We start from the raw sequence: 19,636 nt of genomic DNA on the forward strand, positions 1-19,636 counted from the left end.
AGATCTTTTGAGTTTTTTTTTTTTATCTCTCTATATGATATATGCTTTTTTATTGAACACTGGCTAATTATTTAAATTCTTTCCAATTTCTTTCCTATTAATGCATTTTAATTTTACTGCAGTATGTTTTAAAGTACTTCTGTTGTGTTTTTGTTAACCACTGATAGGTGACTTCATTTGAGAAAATGAAAATGGAAGATATCTTTGGATAGAAACGTTAAAGGATAAAATTATTTAAAAATGTCTAAAATTACTTAATTCATACTACACTGTTTGCTTCTTAGAAAAACAAAAAATTAAGCACACACCCTCAATATGATACATTTGACATATAAATTGCTTACATGAACTATTGTATTGTTAATCATTATAAGAACACACAAATAGAAGTTAAAGTGTGATAGGTAATAGTAGTTAAATTTTTTAAAATGGTACATAAAATAGTAATTTTGTTGAAAGCGATTGAATACTGTATTATCTTTGAAAATATTGGTAATTTACGGTCTTTAACATCATTAGTAATAATGGGTAGAAATACATATTTTAAAGAATTTTAGTACCTTCAGATTATTTTGATTGACTTTCTGCTTGATTTAATTACTTCATTGTATAATTATTTTTATCTTCTAATATGATTGATAAAAAACTACTGCTAGGAATAAGAAAAATGACAGCTTTTCCAATTTGTTCATTTGTGCCCATGCATTATTTTATTTTATTTTTTTTAAATGCAAGCAGTTTATATTCATTTCCAGTGTTCTTTCTCTGGGTATAGCTGCTTCTGTCCATCTTTGATCAATTAAGGCTCTCTTTATCAAAGTGGTCCACTTCCATCAGAATACATCCTCAAACAGTATCATTGTTGAGGTATATAATGATCTCCTGGTTCTGCTCATTTCACTCAGCATCAGTTCATGTAAGTCTTGCCAGTCCTCTCTGTATTCATCCTACTGGTCGTTCCTTACAGAACAATAATATTCCATAACGTTCATATACCACAATTTACTCAACCATTTTCCAATTGATGGACATCCTTTCATTTTCCAGCTTCTAGCCACTACAAACAGGGCTGCCACAAACATTTTGTGCCCATGCATTATTACTATCTTCAATCCATAGTTATTTTCTGGGAATCTTTTTTAAGCTACTTGTCTATTTTGTGAGGGTTAGTCTAGATAAACCCAGACAATGCTGTAAATCCTCTTAACTGGCTACAATATGTTACAATGTGCTGAAAGTAAATAAAGGAATGAGGGTATCAGTCTCAGTCTTTTTGTGTGGAGTCTCTTCCACTATTCCCTTAGAACATCTCACATGTTAGTCATGATAGGTGATCCATCTTAAGTGAGAATATTGGTATTAAGCTTTATTAAATATTAATAAAGCTTAATGTTTTTTCCCAAAAATAACCATTTAACATTTTTAGTGGTTTATTTTGTGCACACGAGCCATTGCAGTCATTGGCAACTATCTTGGCTCCTCCCTACCCCCCTTTTTTAAAGTCTTAGTAGTAAAATCTTTTTAAAAAGTAGTTCTTGGAGCAGTTAGGTGGGATAGAGTACCAGCCCTGAAGTCAGGAGGACTTGAGTTCTAATGTGACCTCAGATACTTAAGTGTTAACACTTCCCAGCTGTGTGACCTGGGCAAATCACTTAATCCCAGTTACCTCAGCCAAGAAAAAAAAAATAAAAAGAAACTTATTTTGATCTATCCTGCCTAAGAAATAAAATTGTCTAGAAATTGAATGACTAAAATTACTTTTGCAATAAACTTTTGTTGTTTTCTTTTTTTGACATAACCAATGATAAAAAAAAATCATATTCTAGAATACCATATTTGTCAAGGTAGAAGATTTAATGTAATTTTTAAAATGAAAAATTATTTCTTTTTTATTCTCCTGTTACTTGTAAAACAATTTTTTTACATTTGTTTTAAAAACTTTTGAGTTCTAGTTTCTCTCCCTTCCTCCTCACCTTACTCCCATTGAGGAGGTACATGTGAAATTATGTAAAATATATCCACAAAAGTTTGTTGTAAAAGAAAACAGATTTCTTGCCTCCCTTTCCCCTAAAAAAAAAAAAAAAACCATTCAAAAAAATAGTTTAAAGAAAAAGTATGCTTCAGTCTATATTCAGACATAATCAGTTCTTTCTCTGGATAGGGATAGCACTTCTCACCATCATTTCAGTCTTGAATCATTGTATTGTTGAGAATAGCAGAGTCATTCACACCTGATTATTTCCCAACATTGCTATTACTTTGTGCACAGTACATTTCACTTTGCTTGAGTTCATGGAGGACTTTCAGGTTTTTCTTAAAGCACTCTGTTCACCATTTCCCATAGAACAATAATATTTCATTATAATCACATACCATGATTTTTTTTAGCCATTCCCCAATAGATGGATATCCCTTCAGTTTCCAATTCTTTGCCTTGAGAAAAAATATTTTTTTACATAGGTCAAAGAAGATGCATGGTATTCTAATCCTTTGGGCATAGATTGTATCTTTTCATCATTGGTTAATTGGAGAATGGCTATTTTTTATTAATTTGATCCAATTTCCATTCACTTGAGAAATGAGAAATTCCTCAGAGAAACTTGCTTCAAAATTGTTTTCACAATTACTATTGCTGATTGTATTTCCTCTTGTATATTCTATTTTTTCACCGTTTTCCCTCAAAAGTGTTTTGCTTCTGTCTACTTCCTCACTTAATATGGTCTCTTCTGTCACATTCCCCCTTTTTGTATCCCTTTCCTCTGCTATTTTCCCATAGATAAGATAGATTTCTATACCCATATTGGATGTAACATACAAAGGATTTTTTTTTTAATTGAAGCTTTTTATTTTCAAAACCAGATTTTAAAAGATTTTTAAAAAGAAACTAAGAATTTTACAAATAATTACTTAATGGAAATACAGTTCTGTAAAAGATGTTAGATAACTTTTTAAAAGATTGAGAAATTTCAGTAGAGCTGTTTTTTTCTTTTTGAACATTTGTTACATTTCAGTTTATTATGCCTATAATTCTTTTAATGGAAAAAAGTTTGAATATAAATGTAAATAAAGCATTATATAAAAAATGCCAAATCTAAAAAATCATAATTGTATAAATTAACACAATTTTTTCTTACTTTCTTACAAAGAAAATTCGGATGAATTGCCTGGTGAAAGAGACAGAAAACGGCATAAGTCAGATAGTATGTTCCTTACATTTGATGAAAGCTGTGCTCTATGTGTCTTAAGAGAGATATGCTGTGAACAAAGCATTAGCAGTGACTCAACAGAAATCCCTTCAAGTCCGGTAATCATTGTTTATTAAAATAGTTTAGTTATCTTGTTCAGCAAAAACGTAGGTAAAGGTCGTTTGAAAGAACTTTTTCAAAGATAGATATGAGCTTTTAAAATTAAATTAGGTTTTATATTTAAGGGAAATAATTGTATAAAAACATCCAGTTATTGGGAGTGTGATTAATATTAAACTTGATGAAAGATATTTAAAAGAATCAAACTTACATGGATGTTAGGAATTTGTAGCAATTTCATTCTAATGATTTGAAAAGTTTAACAGAGGCAGACCCCTCCTTGCCACCCCCCAATTTTAACTTAGATATCCATAGCTTTTACAGGTCTGAGAGCTGTAGCTGGTTTCTACTAGAATTTGTACATTTTTTGGGAAATGTTTAGTTATAACTTAAGGCAATGCCTTCATTTTTAAGCTACCTGCAACTGAGTCATTGTTAGCTATAGTTACCATCTACCCCACATATAGTGAAAAAAAAAAAAATGAAAAAAAATTCACCTGGATGGATGTGACGTTATTGTGTATGACAAGAGTGTCAATATTTCTTGATTTCCATGTAAATTTAAGAGACATTTTATTTAGTACCTACTATGTATTCAGTACTGTGGGAGATGTTGATGGAAAATTAAATCATGGCTTTGGTTTCCAATTTATCCATCTAGCTGGAGACCAGTGTCTTGTATCTTTGAAGTTAACTGTATTGTTTCAACTGTTCCTAGCTATTTCACTATGTAACTGGTTGTATGTATCCTTGACACAATGTCTTTTAGTCAGAGAATTATAGATTGAGAGCTAAAAGGTAACTTAGACATCCTCTTGATTAATTCCTTCCTAGTTCTTTCATTCCAGGATGTCTAATCATTGATCATTCAGCCTAAGTGAAGATTTCTCTGATGGAGAACCCATTAATTTTTAATGTGGGCCATTGAATACTCTCATTTTTTGGAGATTTTTTTTTTGTTAGTTTAAGCTAAATTTTAATTTTTTTATTTCTTTAATTTTTATCAATTGAGGGCCAGGCAAAACAAGCATGATCTTGCCTCTACATGGCAGTGCTTCATATGTTTAAAGATTACTGTATCCTCTATTAAAGGTTATTTTTTTCTAGGCTAAACATTCCTATTTCCTTTAATAAAACCTGTAGTCATTTAGAGTATTCCTCCCATCATAGTCATACTCCAGGTTGAATATTAACTTTTCACCATTTCTTCAAACAATGTAGTGCCCAGAACTGGTTGTAATACTCTTCTGCTTGTCTGACATACTTGTCATAGTATAATGTAATTATCAGCACCTTGTGGTAGAACACTTTTTGGTAGTCTTAACACGGGATCACATTGATCCTCAGATAAGGAGGCATCCTCTCTAGTCATGCAAATTAGCAACTATTTTGTAACTTAAAGTCTATAGAATTGTTTGGAGCACAGAGTTCTGAAACTAGCTCTATTTGCTATTTGTTCTTGAGCTGGTATCCATGGACCATGTATAGATTTCAGTTTGTCCATGATAAGACTTAAAATGGCAAAAAATTACAGCTTTATTTTCACCAAAATTCTAAATAAAATTTAACATTTTCTTCAATTACTTTAAAATGTTCTTCTGAGGAGGGGGTCCATGGGTTTTGCTAGACTGCTAGGGTGGGAAGGCACAATACAAAATAAGGTTAGGAACTTCTTCATTATAACATGCTGCCGCTCAGTGGATACTTTAAATTCCCTTCACTGATTGTAAGTAATTCTTATGGATTATTTTTCTGTTCTTTAACTGGTTTCAGAGCCTTGATCAGTCTGTTGTAATTTAGAGTATCTATTGCTTTAAAACCTTAGTCTCCTTTCATCAGACTCTTTAAACTGGGCTCAGAATTTACTCTTTCAAACTTTGATCCCTCAGTTCCACCCCTGCTTGGAGGGGGGCAGGCCTTATGAGAGAGAGGAAGGGCTAGTAGATTACTCAAATAGATTGAGTCTGGCAAAAGGCCTTTTTTTCTCCTAGCTTTATGGATTGGGGAGAATAAGTACAGGAAGAGTGGGGAAGTTTTGCGTGGGTCAGAACTGAGAAAAAGAGATTTGGGTTTAATATCAAAGGCAAATGAGAATATAATCAGGGATTATGAAAACAGTACCAAGAGGAAAAAGAACTTGGTAGGCTATTTGGAGAAAAGGGCTGGCAAACAGAGGGAATAACCTTTTTGCAGTAGAAAAGAGATAAACCAGATCTCTTGCCTTAAAATCAAAGTGTTATAGCTGAATTGTTATGAATAATAACTTATTGATTCTTTATGTTTTACATTGCCCCCATTTCAGTTTATATCTTATCTTCCCTCCCAACATACGCACAGTGAATGAACCCTCCCTTGTAACAAAGAAAAGTAAACGAAACCAACTGTCAGCAGTTGTGTTTGACAGTATTCTACATCATTCTAGACACACAGTTCCTTTTTTTGTCAGAAAGAAATGCATTTATTTTCTCCTGGGAAAGGACCAATATTGGTCATTAGATTTTCAGTGTTTGATTTTGTGTCACTTCCATTTACATTGTTTATCATGTGTATGTATTGTTTTTGAGCAGCTATCTGGCGCAGTGGATAGAGTGCCAGGACTGGAGCTAGGAAAACTTATCTTCCTGAATTCAAACCTGGCCTCAGGACATGTGCTAATTATGTGGTTATTTAACGCTATACCTCAGTTCCCTCATCTGTAAAATGAGCTGAAGAAGAAAATGGCAAACCATTCCAACTTCTTTGCCAAGAAAACCCCAAATGGAGTCATGAAAAATAGGACACGACTGAACCAACGATATGATATTTTGCTTTCCTGGTACTACTTGCTTCATATTCTGCTTTACTTCACATTAGTCTAGTCGTTTTTTCCTAAATTTATCATATTGTTTTTCATGCTATACAAGGATATTTTATGTTCATATTCCATAATTTGTTTAACTATTTCTCCAGCTAATGGACCCCTTACTTTGTGTCCAGTTTTTGTAATTGCATAAAGTGTTGCTATGATTGTTTTTCTGTATTTGTAGTTCTGTATTTGAAATTTGTCTTTCCCCTCTGTCCTCCCAGCTATACTTTCAGCATTGGGATCTCTAAGTCAAAGATTATGAATGGCTTAGGGTTCCACATTGTTTTGCGGAATGGTTGGACCAGTTTATTAGGTCCACCGACTGTGTATTCATCTGTTTGTCTTCTCCATAGGTCCTCCAGCATTGACTTGTTATCTTTTGTTATGATGATTTGCTGAGTATGAGATGAAACTGCCCCCTTGTTTTAACTTTGCATTTCTATTACTAGTGATTTGGAGTTTGTTGTTTGTTTTTTTGTTGAGGTTACTATTGATGTGAGCATAGGCTATTTGCATATAAAGTGGTGTAAGTTGCTGCTGTCTTCTCAATTCTTTCTTTTTCTTTCTCTCCCCACACATTTTTGTTTTGGAGGGTGGAGTAAAGGATCTTACACAACTTTTTCCAATCTTTAGGAATCTTTGCCCCTTTTGGTTATCTTGACTATAATTGATTCTTGAGGGCTTTAGAACTTGTGTCCTGGAACACAGATTTCTTGTGTATCCAATTGGCTAATTCCAATAGCTTCCAACTTTTGGTTTAAGTATAATTGTTAAATCTTTACTAATTTTATTGTCTATGAAATCTGGATGTGGTGATTTCATGTTTTTCCCACGGGAATGATATATTATCATTAGAATTCTCACAATTCTGCTATTTTATGTCTGTTTGATTTCCATCTGTTTTTACTTGCAAGTTCAATCAGAATGAGCAGGCTTGATTGATCTGGATCTCACAGGGTCTTTGTTGGATTGTTTTCTTAACCACTTTTCACTTTTTGAGGTAATCCTGCTTGTAGTCTTCCAGCATTTTTCTGTAGTTTTACAATTGATCTTTTATTCAGTTGGTGTTGCCTTTGCCATATCTCAGCTTGCCAATTAGGTAATATTTGCTAGTTGAGGCAATTTCTGGGCTTCTTGTTCCTTTCACTTTGTTGTGATGACTGTTTTATAAGAGTCAAAATTCTTAGAAATGGGATTAATGAACTTCTGAGAAGATGGAAGAGTAAAAGGTCAGTGGAGAACCTTCCTTCTAAAGAATCCCAAATGATCCAAAAATCTTCTGTCAACAAATTGCCCCCAAAGGAGAGGAAAACAAACTACTTTAATTTTTCAAGAGAAAAATATTAGGGAAAAAATATCTAAGGTTTGAACAAACAAGAGAAAAGGTTCTAATATAGTCAAAATTAATTTAAGAATAGAAGCATAAACACCATCAAGAAGTCTATATAATGCAAAAAGCCCTCTAAGTTTTTCCTAGGAAACTGTGGATATTGGAAGAGTGGATGTAGTGAAGAAATTTAAGAAAAAATACCAGGAAGAAAAAGGAACTGATGAGAACTTGGAATAACTTTCCTGAGATTTCTGAAACAACAGCTTAGAAATATCTGAAGAAAAGGTAAAATTTTAAAAATAGAATTATTTCTTTGGGTGACAAAACTGAAGAAACTGAGAAAGGGAAGCATGGTCAAAAAATTTCACAACTGAATAAAGATAAAGCACAATTGGAAAAATTGAATCCAAAAGAGAGAGCAAGGAAAAAGTTTTAGTATTGTCAGAGAAGAAGATGGTTTTGCAAGTAACTTAAGAAAAGCATCTCATACTAGAAAGCATCAACTTGAATTATGTAAGATTTTTCTACAAAACAAAAGAGGACAAAATCTGAAACCTGTTATTCCTAAAAAGATTAAAGTTTCATCCCTGAACCGGTTTAGTTTTCCATTTGTGCTAAATCTCTAATACAATCTTTTTGAAGACAAAAAGGTGGTCATTATGCGTCCATGGGAATTTCAAGAATTTGTGGAGGAGAGAGCCAGTCTTAAGGCAGCTTTCAGAAGGCAGATCATCATCAAGGTATGAAAATCAAAGTGTGTTTTATCATTTAACTCAATGTAATCACCATAGGAAGATAGTAAGCCATATAACATGTAAGCATTTTGAATTTTAGGGGTAAGGGAGGAGGGAAGAAGAGAAATTGATTATGAGCATCAAAAGATGAAGAAAGTGGAGAATTAATAGTAAAAAGAATAGGAGGAGTAGGGAAAGGAAAAGCAGTTTTAATACTTGTCTCAAAATGAAGAGATAGAGAATTTAAATTTTTTAGAAATTTAATAGAATTTAAAGGGAGCCTTGTTTATTTAGTGTGATTACTGCATATTAAGATTGGAATCGGATTAAAGTGAAGAACATTTTTGTTCCTTTTACCAAAATGAATAATAAAATATGATTAAGATTAGTCTAGAATTAAGATCAGAGGCCGGGCCTAGAAATGGTGATAGCCAGTTTCTTAAGTCTTATTTCCTATGTTTTATATTTGAATACTATTTGTGGAAGTTACTATCATCATATGTAGTATTTGTACTTTTATCCTTTTTTATTTGTTGCTTATTTCAGTTTCTAACTGGTTAACTGATTTCACAGACAGCTGATTTGATGTGATTTGTTTCCTGTTGAGAAATGGCAATTTTAAATTTTTAATGTTTCTTGCTTGCCCTATTTAGTGCCTTTTTCAGCTCTTCCAAATGTGACTATATGATTTGATTTATATGAGGATTCTTAGCAGTCCACTTAGACTTTGGCTTTTGATTTCTTGATCCTAAGCCATATTTACCAATGTAATTTTCACTCTCCCCTGTGTCCATTTGTTGTTTTGAAGTTGTTGTATTTCAAAGTTTATAATGATTTTGCTTGAAAAGAACATTGTCAAGTTCTTTAGTAGAATTTCTCTATTACTCTATGTAACAGACATTGAGACATGCTAATTATCTTAATGGTGGTACATTTGCTTATTTTTATTTTGAGTGCTACTAGATGACAGTCTCTTTTGAAATGATTTTGAGTGCATTGTGAGTCCCACACAGCCAGCTTTTTTATTCATTGCCTTCAGAGTAGAAACTATAAGCTGCTCATGTGTTTAGATGTAATGTCTTTTAGTATGCTCTTCATATTTATAATGAGAATGTCAAAATGGATGTATTAATTTTTCTCCTATTTGATGTGAGTTTATTGGGCATTAAACATAAAGTATACATTTTTCTTGCCAGATTGAGATTCAGCTATGCCAAGTCATATATAAGTTTAATTAGAAACAGGAAATGTTTACCTATTTTCAGATAGTAAATTAAATGCATGTCTTTTCAAACCTTTCCTTAAAATGCTTTATGAATTCTAAAAACTGAGTTACAGCAAAATATTTGAGAAATAATATTCACAAGCTCAATTACAGAGTTCTGAAGAGATTAAAAAGTGTACGCAGAGTTCTTTAATGAAATGTTGTTAGCTTTATCTCTTTGAATATAAAAGAGAAAAGAATATTCTTCTAGTTCTTTATTACTAAAATAGTGCTATCTAGCTATATATATATTTTTTAAATATATGGGGCATTTGGAAACTGTTTATTCCCGTCAGTATGATTGACATATGTAGTGTACCCACTTTGTGAATGAGACACACACTACACTTCAGCCAACATAGGAAAAAATGGTTTTATATATTGACATCTAAGAATGATTAGATACGGTAATTTAATTTTCCAATTTGACCCTTTTATGTGTTAAGGAATTTTTTTTTTTTTTTTATTCTTAGGTAAGGTAGGTCTGTATTTAATGCTTAGTGGGTGCTAGCTGTGGAGATAAACTCATTTTAGTTTGAGTTTGGTTACTGTTTATTCTCCTTTAAGAAGTAATCACCTATAAAACAGATATACAGAATAGTCTCTAGAGAAACACTTCTGTGAGTTAAGATTTCTTAATTTCAGCTCTCTCTTGGAGAACTCTGGAAATAATAAGTGTTCTACTGCCCAACTTCATCTCTATCCTCCAGATAAATGACCAGATTAGAATATAGTGGTGGTATTCTTTCCTTGTCATGCATTTAAGCTGGAATCATTTTTGTCATTGAAAAGTTGGAAGTGAATTTTAATTTGGCTGCATAACAGACAAATCATAGTGATTAAAAAGGGCATGGGGAGAAGAGGGAGGGAGGAGGGATGATGACTTTATTGGTTGGAATTCTCCATGCTAGAGAAATACAGCATCAGATATGTTGGCTATTCACATGCTGTCCTTAGCACTGGAGCTCTCTACAAACTTGGTGGTTATTGTTTGTCCTTCATTTTCAAAGAGGACCATGACATCAAGGAGGGGATGCCATGACCTGCAAGCGAATTGGATTTAAGTGAGGGGGGCCGGGGCAAGGTCATCTGCTGTACTTTCCCCTCCAGAGCCCTCTGGGTCCAGTGGTCAGCTATAGATCAGGAGGACTGGAGATGGCCTTGGATGTATAATTACTGGTGCCATAAGCAACTTATGTTACAAATGGAGAATGTGGACTTCTATTAGAAAGACTAGATATATGTCCATGTAATTATAATGGAGGTTCTGGAGTCTCTCCAACCATATCTGGATGATGGACCAAAGAAGTGGTGTGTTGAAAATCCCCCTTCTACCTCTACCTTTCCTGGGATATAGAGTATCGGGTAGGGGCTGATTGCTTCATTAAAGTATTTTTTAAAATTGTGATCCTTGCATTTTTCTGTGCGAAGATCCAAAATCCATAAGAAGTTATGATTAAATTGTCATACAATTTCCATCTATCTCTTTAGTAAGTTATTACTTATGTTTTTCATAGCTGACAGAATTTACTAGTAGGAAGGCACTTTAGAAATATTTTAGTAGACCTCATATTACAGATAGGGAGACTGAAATCTAAGTAGTTAAGCCATTCAGATATTAATGACTGAAGATTCAAATCCAAATTTTTGGAATCTTAAATCCATTGTTCTTTACATCAAATCATGGGACCTTCCACCATAGGATCTTTGTCACACCTTTTTTGCTTAACAGATTTAATAGATCTGGGGCTCAGAGTCTAAAAAAACCCATCTTTAAATCTCTTGTATAAGACACATAATGCCTAATGAACATTAGTCTGTCCTGATTCCTGAAAGTTTTGGAAATAGCTAGGAAAGTGAATTGTCTCAAAATCGAGGACTTTAGGAGGGTTTTTAATGAATAGCCTCCATCTAGATTAACATGAATAAAATAATAAAATAGCATGATCAGTTAGTTGAATTTGCTGGGCAAGGCTCTCTGGTAAGTGCTAGACTTTTGTAAATTGGACCATTCTTTTACCTCTCCAAGTTCAACCTGTAATCTTATTTATTAAACTGTTTATGTTTATAGTCTATAGATTAAAAACCAAGTATGCACAAAGTCTTCTGCTAGGTTTTGTGGGGGAGGGAGGTAAGATAATGTAGAGATTGACTGTCCTCAAATATGTAATCTACTGGGAAAGTAAGATAAACCTGTGAAAAGTGAATAAGGAAGTAGAATATTGAGACCAAATGGATAATTCGGATGAGTCACAATCATTCACAGAACACAGATCATTTTCAAATGTGTCCCTGGTAAAACTTCCTAGGAACATGCTACTTGAGCTGGTCCTCAAGGACTGGAGAAGTACAGGATGAGATGGGAAGGGAGCAAGATGAAACAAGAAGAAAGATTAAAGCTAAAGCCTGAAGGTCTATGGAGTTGGATTTTGAGGTTATCACGGGTTTTAAACGTTCACATGATAGAATGCTGGAATAAAGGAATATAGATTTAGATCTATTTAGTACAAGGAAAATGTTTTAGAAAGAATTGATCTGATACACTGAGTACATTTGAAAGTGGGGGAGAAGAGGATTGAAGAAGTAAAGGGAGAGAAATTAGGGAGTAGTTATAGGTCTTTTATTGGCTTGAGTTAAATTTCCTTTTCTTTTGTTTAGGATATTGATACTGGTATATTAAACGAAGATTCAGAAGATTCAGTTTCAGACCAATTCAGTGTTGAGTTTGAAGTTGAATCTAATGATTCAGAAGATTATAGTCACAATGAAGAAGGACAAGAACTCTCCGAAGAAGATGATGAGGTAGTTTTTTTTTTTTTAATCTACATGCTTAAAAAATTGGTCACGTGTTTTCTATGTTAAGTGCTTTTGTACTGCAAATTGAAATTTTAATTCCAACTTGAATGTAATGAGTCACTTAAAATCCCTTAAATTTCTTTTTTTTATCTCTGTTAACCCCTCATGAATAGAAGAAAACCTCACACTGATTGTATTTGAAAGAATACAGACTGAGAAGTAGAAACACAATCATTGTCATTCCATTTTATAGGTAAAGTTTAAAAAGGTGAAATGGCTTGCCCTCTCCTCACAGATCCAAGTGGCAGAGCTGGACAGGACTCTGCTCTGTTCCCATGCCACGTTTCTGTTTGGTGGAGAGTCAGTTCTTCATAGTCAGAACACAACTTGTATTAAATGTAAAAAACTTGTCTGGATTAAAATGAAGTCATGAATTTGTATTAATGGAGTTATTGGGCCTTATTTTAGATATGCCAGATCTATCAGGTAGAGGAAAGTGACACCGACTCATTGGATGAAGACCCTGAAATATCCTTAGTCGTAAGTACAAAGTTTTCATTTTCTGTGATACCCCCAAAAAATTGCAAATGAGGTATGAATTTAGGGTTAGAATTAGAAAAATGTTTCTTCTCTTTTTTAAGAGGTAAGAAATTGTAAAATTTGCTTAATTTTTAACATTACAATACGTATTCATGACTTAAAGCTGTCATTTCTTGCTATATATTTGTAGGTTTATTGGAGCACAGTTAAAATTTTTTCTTAAATGTTCATTTTTATATTTACTTATAAGATTTCGTCTTCAATAATTAACTGATGTGGAGAAAGATTTTGTTTGTTAAACTATATGATTCTAACTTCTTACTTACTTAATATTGCCAGTTAGTTTTCCCTTATAAGAGTAAATTAGTAGGAAAGTGGATTTTTTCATGCTAAATATGAGAAGAGCTGATATACACTTTAAAGATATCTGTGCTTCCTTTGGTGACTCGATCACTATGCGGAGGACAAGGATGCGTAGGAGGATGACTCAAGATTCAGTTAGAATCCTTGTGCCAGGAAGCTTCTAAAGCAGGTAGACCTCCACGGTGAACTTAGTTAGGGATGGACCTGGGCGGTAAGCAAATTGAGGAGACTTCAATGAATTTGTGATGTGTATTCCAGTTATAAGGAATGTCCGAATCATTGAGATCACAGATCTATTTGAAAATTGTAAAAACAACCATAATGTATGACTTGGAAAAATTTATTTTAATTTCATTGTAATGTTGGAAAACAAAATTGAAAGTTAAGCTGACTTCTTAATATTGATATATTGAGGTTGAGTTGGTCAAAAAGTTTCAAATAATGTCCTGTATATAAATGTTTTGAAGTCCCCAATCTATTTTGAAGTACATAATCTAGGAAGTACATAATAATAGTTTTATCTCATCCTGCTAACAGAAACTTGAATATTATATACTGTTTATAATTTTAAAAGAACTTCGTGAAAATGATTTTATCACTTTTTTATGATTTCATTTTACTGTTGCAAGACAGCATTGTAGACTCTAAGGAAGCTTAGTTTTGTTTAAATGATGTTTTTTTAAAATAATCGGTTTTGTTTTTTTGGTGGTCCATTGATCTCAAACTAAAAATGGGTCATTGAGCTGTACATCAGGATCTCTGTGGGCTACATATTGACTCAGTTTTTGTAACTGTTATTTATTTTGTAATGTTTCCCAGTTACTTTTTCATCTGGTCCAGGGAGTACTTGGGAGTGTGGTGTGTCCCCGAGATGTGTATTTGACATCTCTCGTCTAATCTCTGAACTCTGTTGGTCAGAGAATTTTGCTTTTAGCTATCCCATCATTCTTTCCTAATTTCCTGCCTCTCTTCAGACTGAACCATATTGGTTTGTCAGTGAATCAAGGTTCAGGTTTTTCTTGTTCTTTTAATTTCCGTTGTTGTCTATGTATGGTCTACTTATGTTTGCGTCATTTCATGCAGTTCTTCCCAAGTTATTCTCAAAGTTACTATTTCTTACAGGGCAACATATTCTGCTACATTTATATACTACAATTTGGTGACTAAGCAGTCTCTTCTGGGCCACTACACAAAGTGCTGAATAGGAATAATGTGTATTGACCACTTGGCTTTTCTACCTGTGTCTCACACTTTTTTCTCTCGGGGACTCAGTGATCCAGCTAAACTGGATTATTTGCTGTCTTGTATCTCATTGCTTTTCTTCAGGCCATTTCCTGTTCCTTGCATGTCCATCTGGCTAAGTGGTACAGTGAATAGAGTGCTGGGCTTGGAGTTGGGGGATCCGAATTCACATCCAGCTTCTGACAATCACTAGTTATGTGACCCTAGGCAAGTCACATATTCTCTGACTGCCTTAGTTTTCCCCACTATAAAATAGGTGCTAATAATAGTACCTACTTTGCCAGGATTATTGTAAGGCTCAAAGGAAGTAATATTTGCAAAGTACTCTTACCCAAACTTTTTTTTTCTATTCTTGTTACTTGTAAGCAGAGGTCTTCATTAAAGTCTTAGTCTAACACCTTGTTATAATATCATACAGTGATCCTGACTTCTCAAAAGTTATTCCACTGAGGCTCTAGCAGATTTTTACCAAAGCAAGAAGTCTAGGCCCAAGTGAAGGGGTGTCAATGTGTATTCTCTCAGGACCAACTTAAGTAAATTTAGAGAAGTTTGTCACCAGAAGCGATAAATTTGGGAGACTACAAGTAACTCATTAAACCTTGTAGTAAGATAGAGTTATATTTATGTTTACATTTATTATTTATATTTAGTGATATGTAGGGTCTGGAGACCCTAACCCAAAATTGATTACTGGCAGACTGCTCAAAGTGAAAGTAGGAAGTTTTTTTAGAATCTGGGAGAAGTGGGAAGTCCAGAACCAGCAGGGCTGCCTTACAGAAGCAGAGAACTTGCTTAAATAAGCAAGTGCTATCCAACCCTCCCAAAGAAACCCCGTGATGGAAAGCTTTTTCTATGGTGGGGGGGGGGGGGGATAATGGGCTGAAGAGAGATGAGGTAACTACCAAAAAAAATTCTTCCAGATCTCGGAATTTCTAAGAAAGCAAAACAGAGGGCTAAGGCTTCCCTTATTTTAATGGACAGTCTCTGAGAAACCACATGGCTTGGCCCACACAGCGAGATTATGCTATGTGGGTGGAATCATAGACCTCTAAAGTATAAGAACCATTAAAGTTAAGCCTCGTGTTCAACAGAAAGAGAAGAGGGATCTCTAGCATAGGTAGAGCTAAGCAGTTGATAAATTTACAGACAAGCAACTGTTTAGCAGCCCCCGAACCTATTCCAAAATATTTTCTCTTCCAAACATTCATTTTCTGAATGTTTCCTCTTCACTTTGTCCCTGAAATAACTAAGGATTGATTTAAATTTGCAAGCCTTTGAAAAAAAAGAAAGAAAAAAAGAAATGCAGGGATTATTCTGGGAGGTTTCCAGGGCTCAGGGCCATTATATTGCTTTAATTCAGGCTGTCTTCCTAATGCATCTTGACAGTTGGATTAAAAGTTTTATTTCAGGTGAAAATATCATAGTTAATTTGGGAACATGAACATTGGAGGGCGCATATGAGTGAAACGCTAAGATGCATCACCTTAGGACAACAGGAAGATTTACTAAGAGATGGTAAATCAAGAGATGAGAGAAAAATGCTCAGTCTTCATGAAGAAGATGTCAAAGACAAGCTTTACCTCAGGCTCACCTCCCCAGTTCAGAGGAACTAGGCTGTCCATTGGATGATTTCTATTCATAATTCTAGCCACCCTCTCAGCCATTTCCATCTTTATATTGTTTAGTACCTCGTATTATTAATTAACCTGTATGTATTATAAAGTAGACTTCTCTGAATTGGGTCTGCAAATCTAGTTTCCATTTGTAGCATTATTTCTGAGAAGATTGATTCTTTTCAAAAAATCGATTTGTAACAACATCAAACCATTGGTAAGGTGAGAAACTTAACTATGAATAGAATTTGACCAGTTTCCTATAAATTGCTTTAATCTCTGTTCTACCAAAAAAAGGCAGGGGGAAGAAAAAAGAGGAAATGGCTGCTAAGAGTTTCTTCCGAATACTGCACAATAAAAATAGACATGGTAGCTGATGGATATTAGGAGATCCTGCTAGAAATAGAGATTAATTCCTATGAAAAAAAGATCTACAACTAACAGAATTTAGAATGTCTCACTGTAGCGTCCCTAAAAGGTGAAACTAGTTAACCACAATTTCAGTTTCAGAAGTTAGTTGCTAAGAGTTAAAGGTAGGGTAAAAGTTGAGATATTGCAAAATAATCTACAAAACCTTTTTTAAAAAAGCTTTTTACCCTCAAAACATATGCACAGATAATCAATAATGCATTGACCCCTGCATAGTTTTCCTTCTCAGACTTTCCCCTCCTTTTCTCCACCCTTCCCCTGATGGCAAGTGATGCGTCAAATCCAATATGTGCAAACATTTCCACAATTCTCTTGCTGCACAAGAAAAATCAGATCAAAAAGGAAAGAAAAGGAGAAAACAAAACGAAAAAGAACAACAACAAAAAGGGAAGGTGTATAATCTTTTCTATGGCAAAACAAACATTTCTTAATTAACAGACTGAGTAAAATTGTGAAACTAGCATTGTTATTCATGGATGTTTAAGAATAATTGAGACTGATTCTACTTATTTCATTGCAGGATTATTGGAAGTGTCCTTCCTGTGACAAAATCAACCCTCCACTTCCACCACATTGCCACAAATGTTGGACTTCGCGAGAAAATTGGCTTTCTGAGGAGAAAGGTGAAGTTTTGGATAAAGGCACAATAGAAAATCCCCCACAAAGGGAAGAAGAGGGCTTTGACGTTCCAGATTGTAAGAACAATAAAATCATTGACTCTCAAGATTCGTGTGTTGAGGAAAGTGATGAAAAGATAGTACAGACATCAGACTCTCAAGAGAGTGAGAATTATTCCCAGCCATCAACATCTAAAAGTATCATGTGTAGTAGTCAGGAAGATGCTGGAGATTTTGAGAGAAAAGAAGCACAAGACAAAGAAAAAAATATGGGATGTTTTCTTCCCCTCAGCACAGTAGAGCCCTGTGTCATCTGTCAGAGCCGACCTAAAAATGGTTGCATTGTCCATGGAAGGACAGGACATCTTATGGCATGTTTTACATGTGCTAAGAAATTGAAAAAGAGAAATAAGCCTTGTCCAGTGTGTAGGCAGCCGATTCAAATGATTGTGTTAACTTATTTTCTCTAAATGTATTGTAGTAAAAGTGGAACTGTAGAATCCTGTACATGAAACGCTCTTTTAAGAATGTTCACATATGGCTGTGAAATTTATTGAAAATTTTATTTTTGTATCTTTTTTTCTGAGAAAATGAGTATTTTCGTTCTCTCTAGTGCAGTTTGCTTTTTGGAAAGAATTTTTTTATTTTCCTTGAGGAAAAAATATTTGGTTACTGGTCTTTTCCAGTTTTGCATGATTTTTATTAGTATTCATTTGTATTACTTACAGAGACAGTAGGGTATAGTGGATAGAATACTAATCTGGACAGATCTAGGTTCAGATAGCCCATTGGACACTTGAAACTAATTTGATCCAGGATGAAACACTCAACCTCTTGGTGCCTTAGTGGATTCTTAAGGTTTATTTTCTAAGTCAGATAAGTCATAAACCCATTGGGTTTGTGGAACTACAGGTCATTTACTGTGTGCCTCATTAAGAATTACTAGTTTGAAGACTGACTGTTTCTATTTGTTAAATAGTTCTAGTCTTCTAGAGTTGGGGAGTGTCAGGATTTTTAAAAAGTTTGTGTAAATGATTTAATAAGTATTATTTAAGTGTAATATTGTTGGGGAAAGGTAATGATGATTCGTGAAAATGATTGTTTTTGAGTTGCAAATAAGATAGTCTTCAGGTTTCTGCTTTTTTGAAGTTTTAAATACCTTCTGATAAAAATCTGTTCATTTACTACCTCGAGTTCCTTTGCTATTTTGTATGTCAACACTATCTGTTGTGGAGCCCATTGTAATTCATTCTTTTTACATTGCTTTGCCCTAGAAGGATCACAGTAGGCAAATCTTTTTAAGGGCCTCCAGTGCATTTTTAGCATGGACCTTTTGACTGAATATTAGCATACCTCAGACCTCAATTAAAGTTCGATTTTGAGTTGAAAAGTGTTTTGTTTTGTTTTGTTTTCTACCAAGTTAAAAGTAATTCAGATATGACTGAATGGATATATTATCTTGGTCTGGATACATGGCCTTGGGTAGGTGTCTTTGAGTTTTAACGTAAACTTAATAAATTGAAAGCTGCCCACATGAAAGCACATTCTTATAGAATCTTTTGTTCCTCCCCTCTCCCCCACCTAACTGCCAATTAAGTATTTACTGGATTTATATAGTTGTTAAACTATTGTTTGCCATATGTTTGCCATATGTTTGGTTTCCATGTGTTAATATTAGAAGATGTCAGTCTTGGTGATTTAAAACAGATAATTAATGTGAATTTCTACTTTGCTATGCTATTGAAGGTGAGCTTTGATCCACATTTACGATTTTGGATATGGACACCTGCAACGTAAATTTTTCTTTTGGGGAGCAGATTTATTTTCATAATTATTGTTGCTTAGTCTGTGAATTCTCTGAGCCACAGACTAATTTGCTGACTGGAAAGCTAATTCAGATTTGGAAACTTGTCATAAAAATTCATGTAGCTAATTGAAAGTTCATTATGAATGTGTTTGTGAAAGTTAATAAAGAAAGTTAAATACACTAGAGCTGGTTTCTTCTATTTGAATTGAAGACTGTTGGTGAACCAGAAAACTAAAGATGCAGATCATTTCCCTAGAATGTGTGCTCCAGCCTGATATGTGTGACAGTGCCATTGGATAGGACTGGGGGTGACTTAAAAGAATTGCAGATTTGGGGGCACCTAGATGGCTCAATCCCAGCCCTAAAGTCAGGAGGGACCCGAGTTCTAATGTGGCCTCAGACACAATACTTCCTGGCTGTGTGACCCTGGGCAAGTCCCTTAATCCCAATTGCCTTAGCAAATGCCTCCCCCCCCCCCCAAAAAAAAAAAAAAAAACCCTGCAGATTCCACTTAATATAAAGCAAAATGTCTTGATTACTAGAATTATCTAAAACTCAGACCTGACTGCTTTGAGTGATAGTGAGTTTTTTTCATTACTGGAGGATAATGTAGATAAAGCATTCTGGAGTTCTGTACCAGGACTGGAAAATAAAGTGACTAAAAGGAGAGCGAAGAAACAAAGCTAATTAGAACATAAAATACTACTGCTTTGAATAGCTGTGAAACCGATTCATATAGATGTATATACAC

The 19,636-nt window shown here is 34.1% G+C and overlaps 1 protein-coding gene across 1 annotated transcript; it reads left to right on the plus strand.

The window, feature by feature from the left end:
• The first annotated feature begins 8,139 nt into the window (after window positions 1-8,139).
• LOC127538796 (E3 ubiquitin-protein ligase Mdm2-like) lies at window positions 8,140-19,351 on the plus strand. The gene is made up of 4 exons (XM_051962537.1): window positions 8,140-8,220; window positions 12,137-12,280; window positions 12,743-12,814; window positions 16,982-19,351. The coding sequence occupies exons 1-4, from the start codon at window positions 8,140-8,142 to the stop codon at window positions 17,546-17,548; spliced, it is 864 nt and encodes a 287-aa protein (XP_051818497.1). The 3' UTR covers window positions 17,549-19,351.
• Window positions 19,352-19,636: the final 285 nt, after the last annotated feature.

This window comes from Antechinus flavipes, chromosome 5 (genome assembly GCF_016432865.1).
Source record: "Antechinus flavipes isolate AdamAnt ecotype Samford, QLD, Australia chromosome 5, AdamAnt_v2, whole genome shotgun sequence".
Classification (NCBI taxonomy): domain Eukaryota; kingdom Metazoa; phylum Chordata; class Mammalia; order Dasyuromorphia; family Dasyuridae; genus Antechinus; species Antechinus flavipes.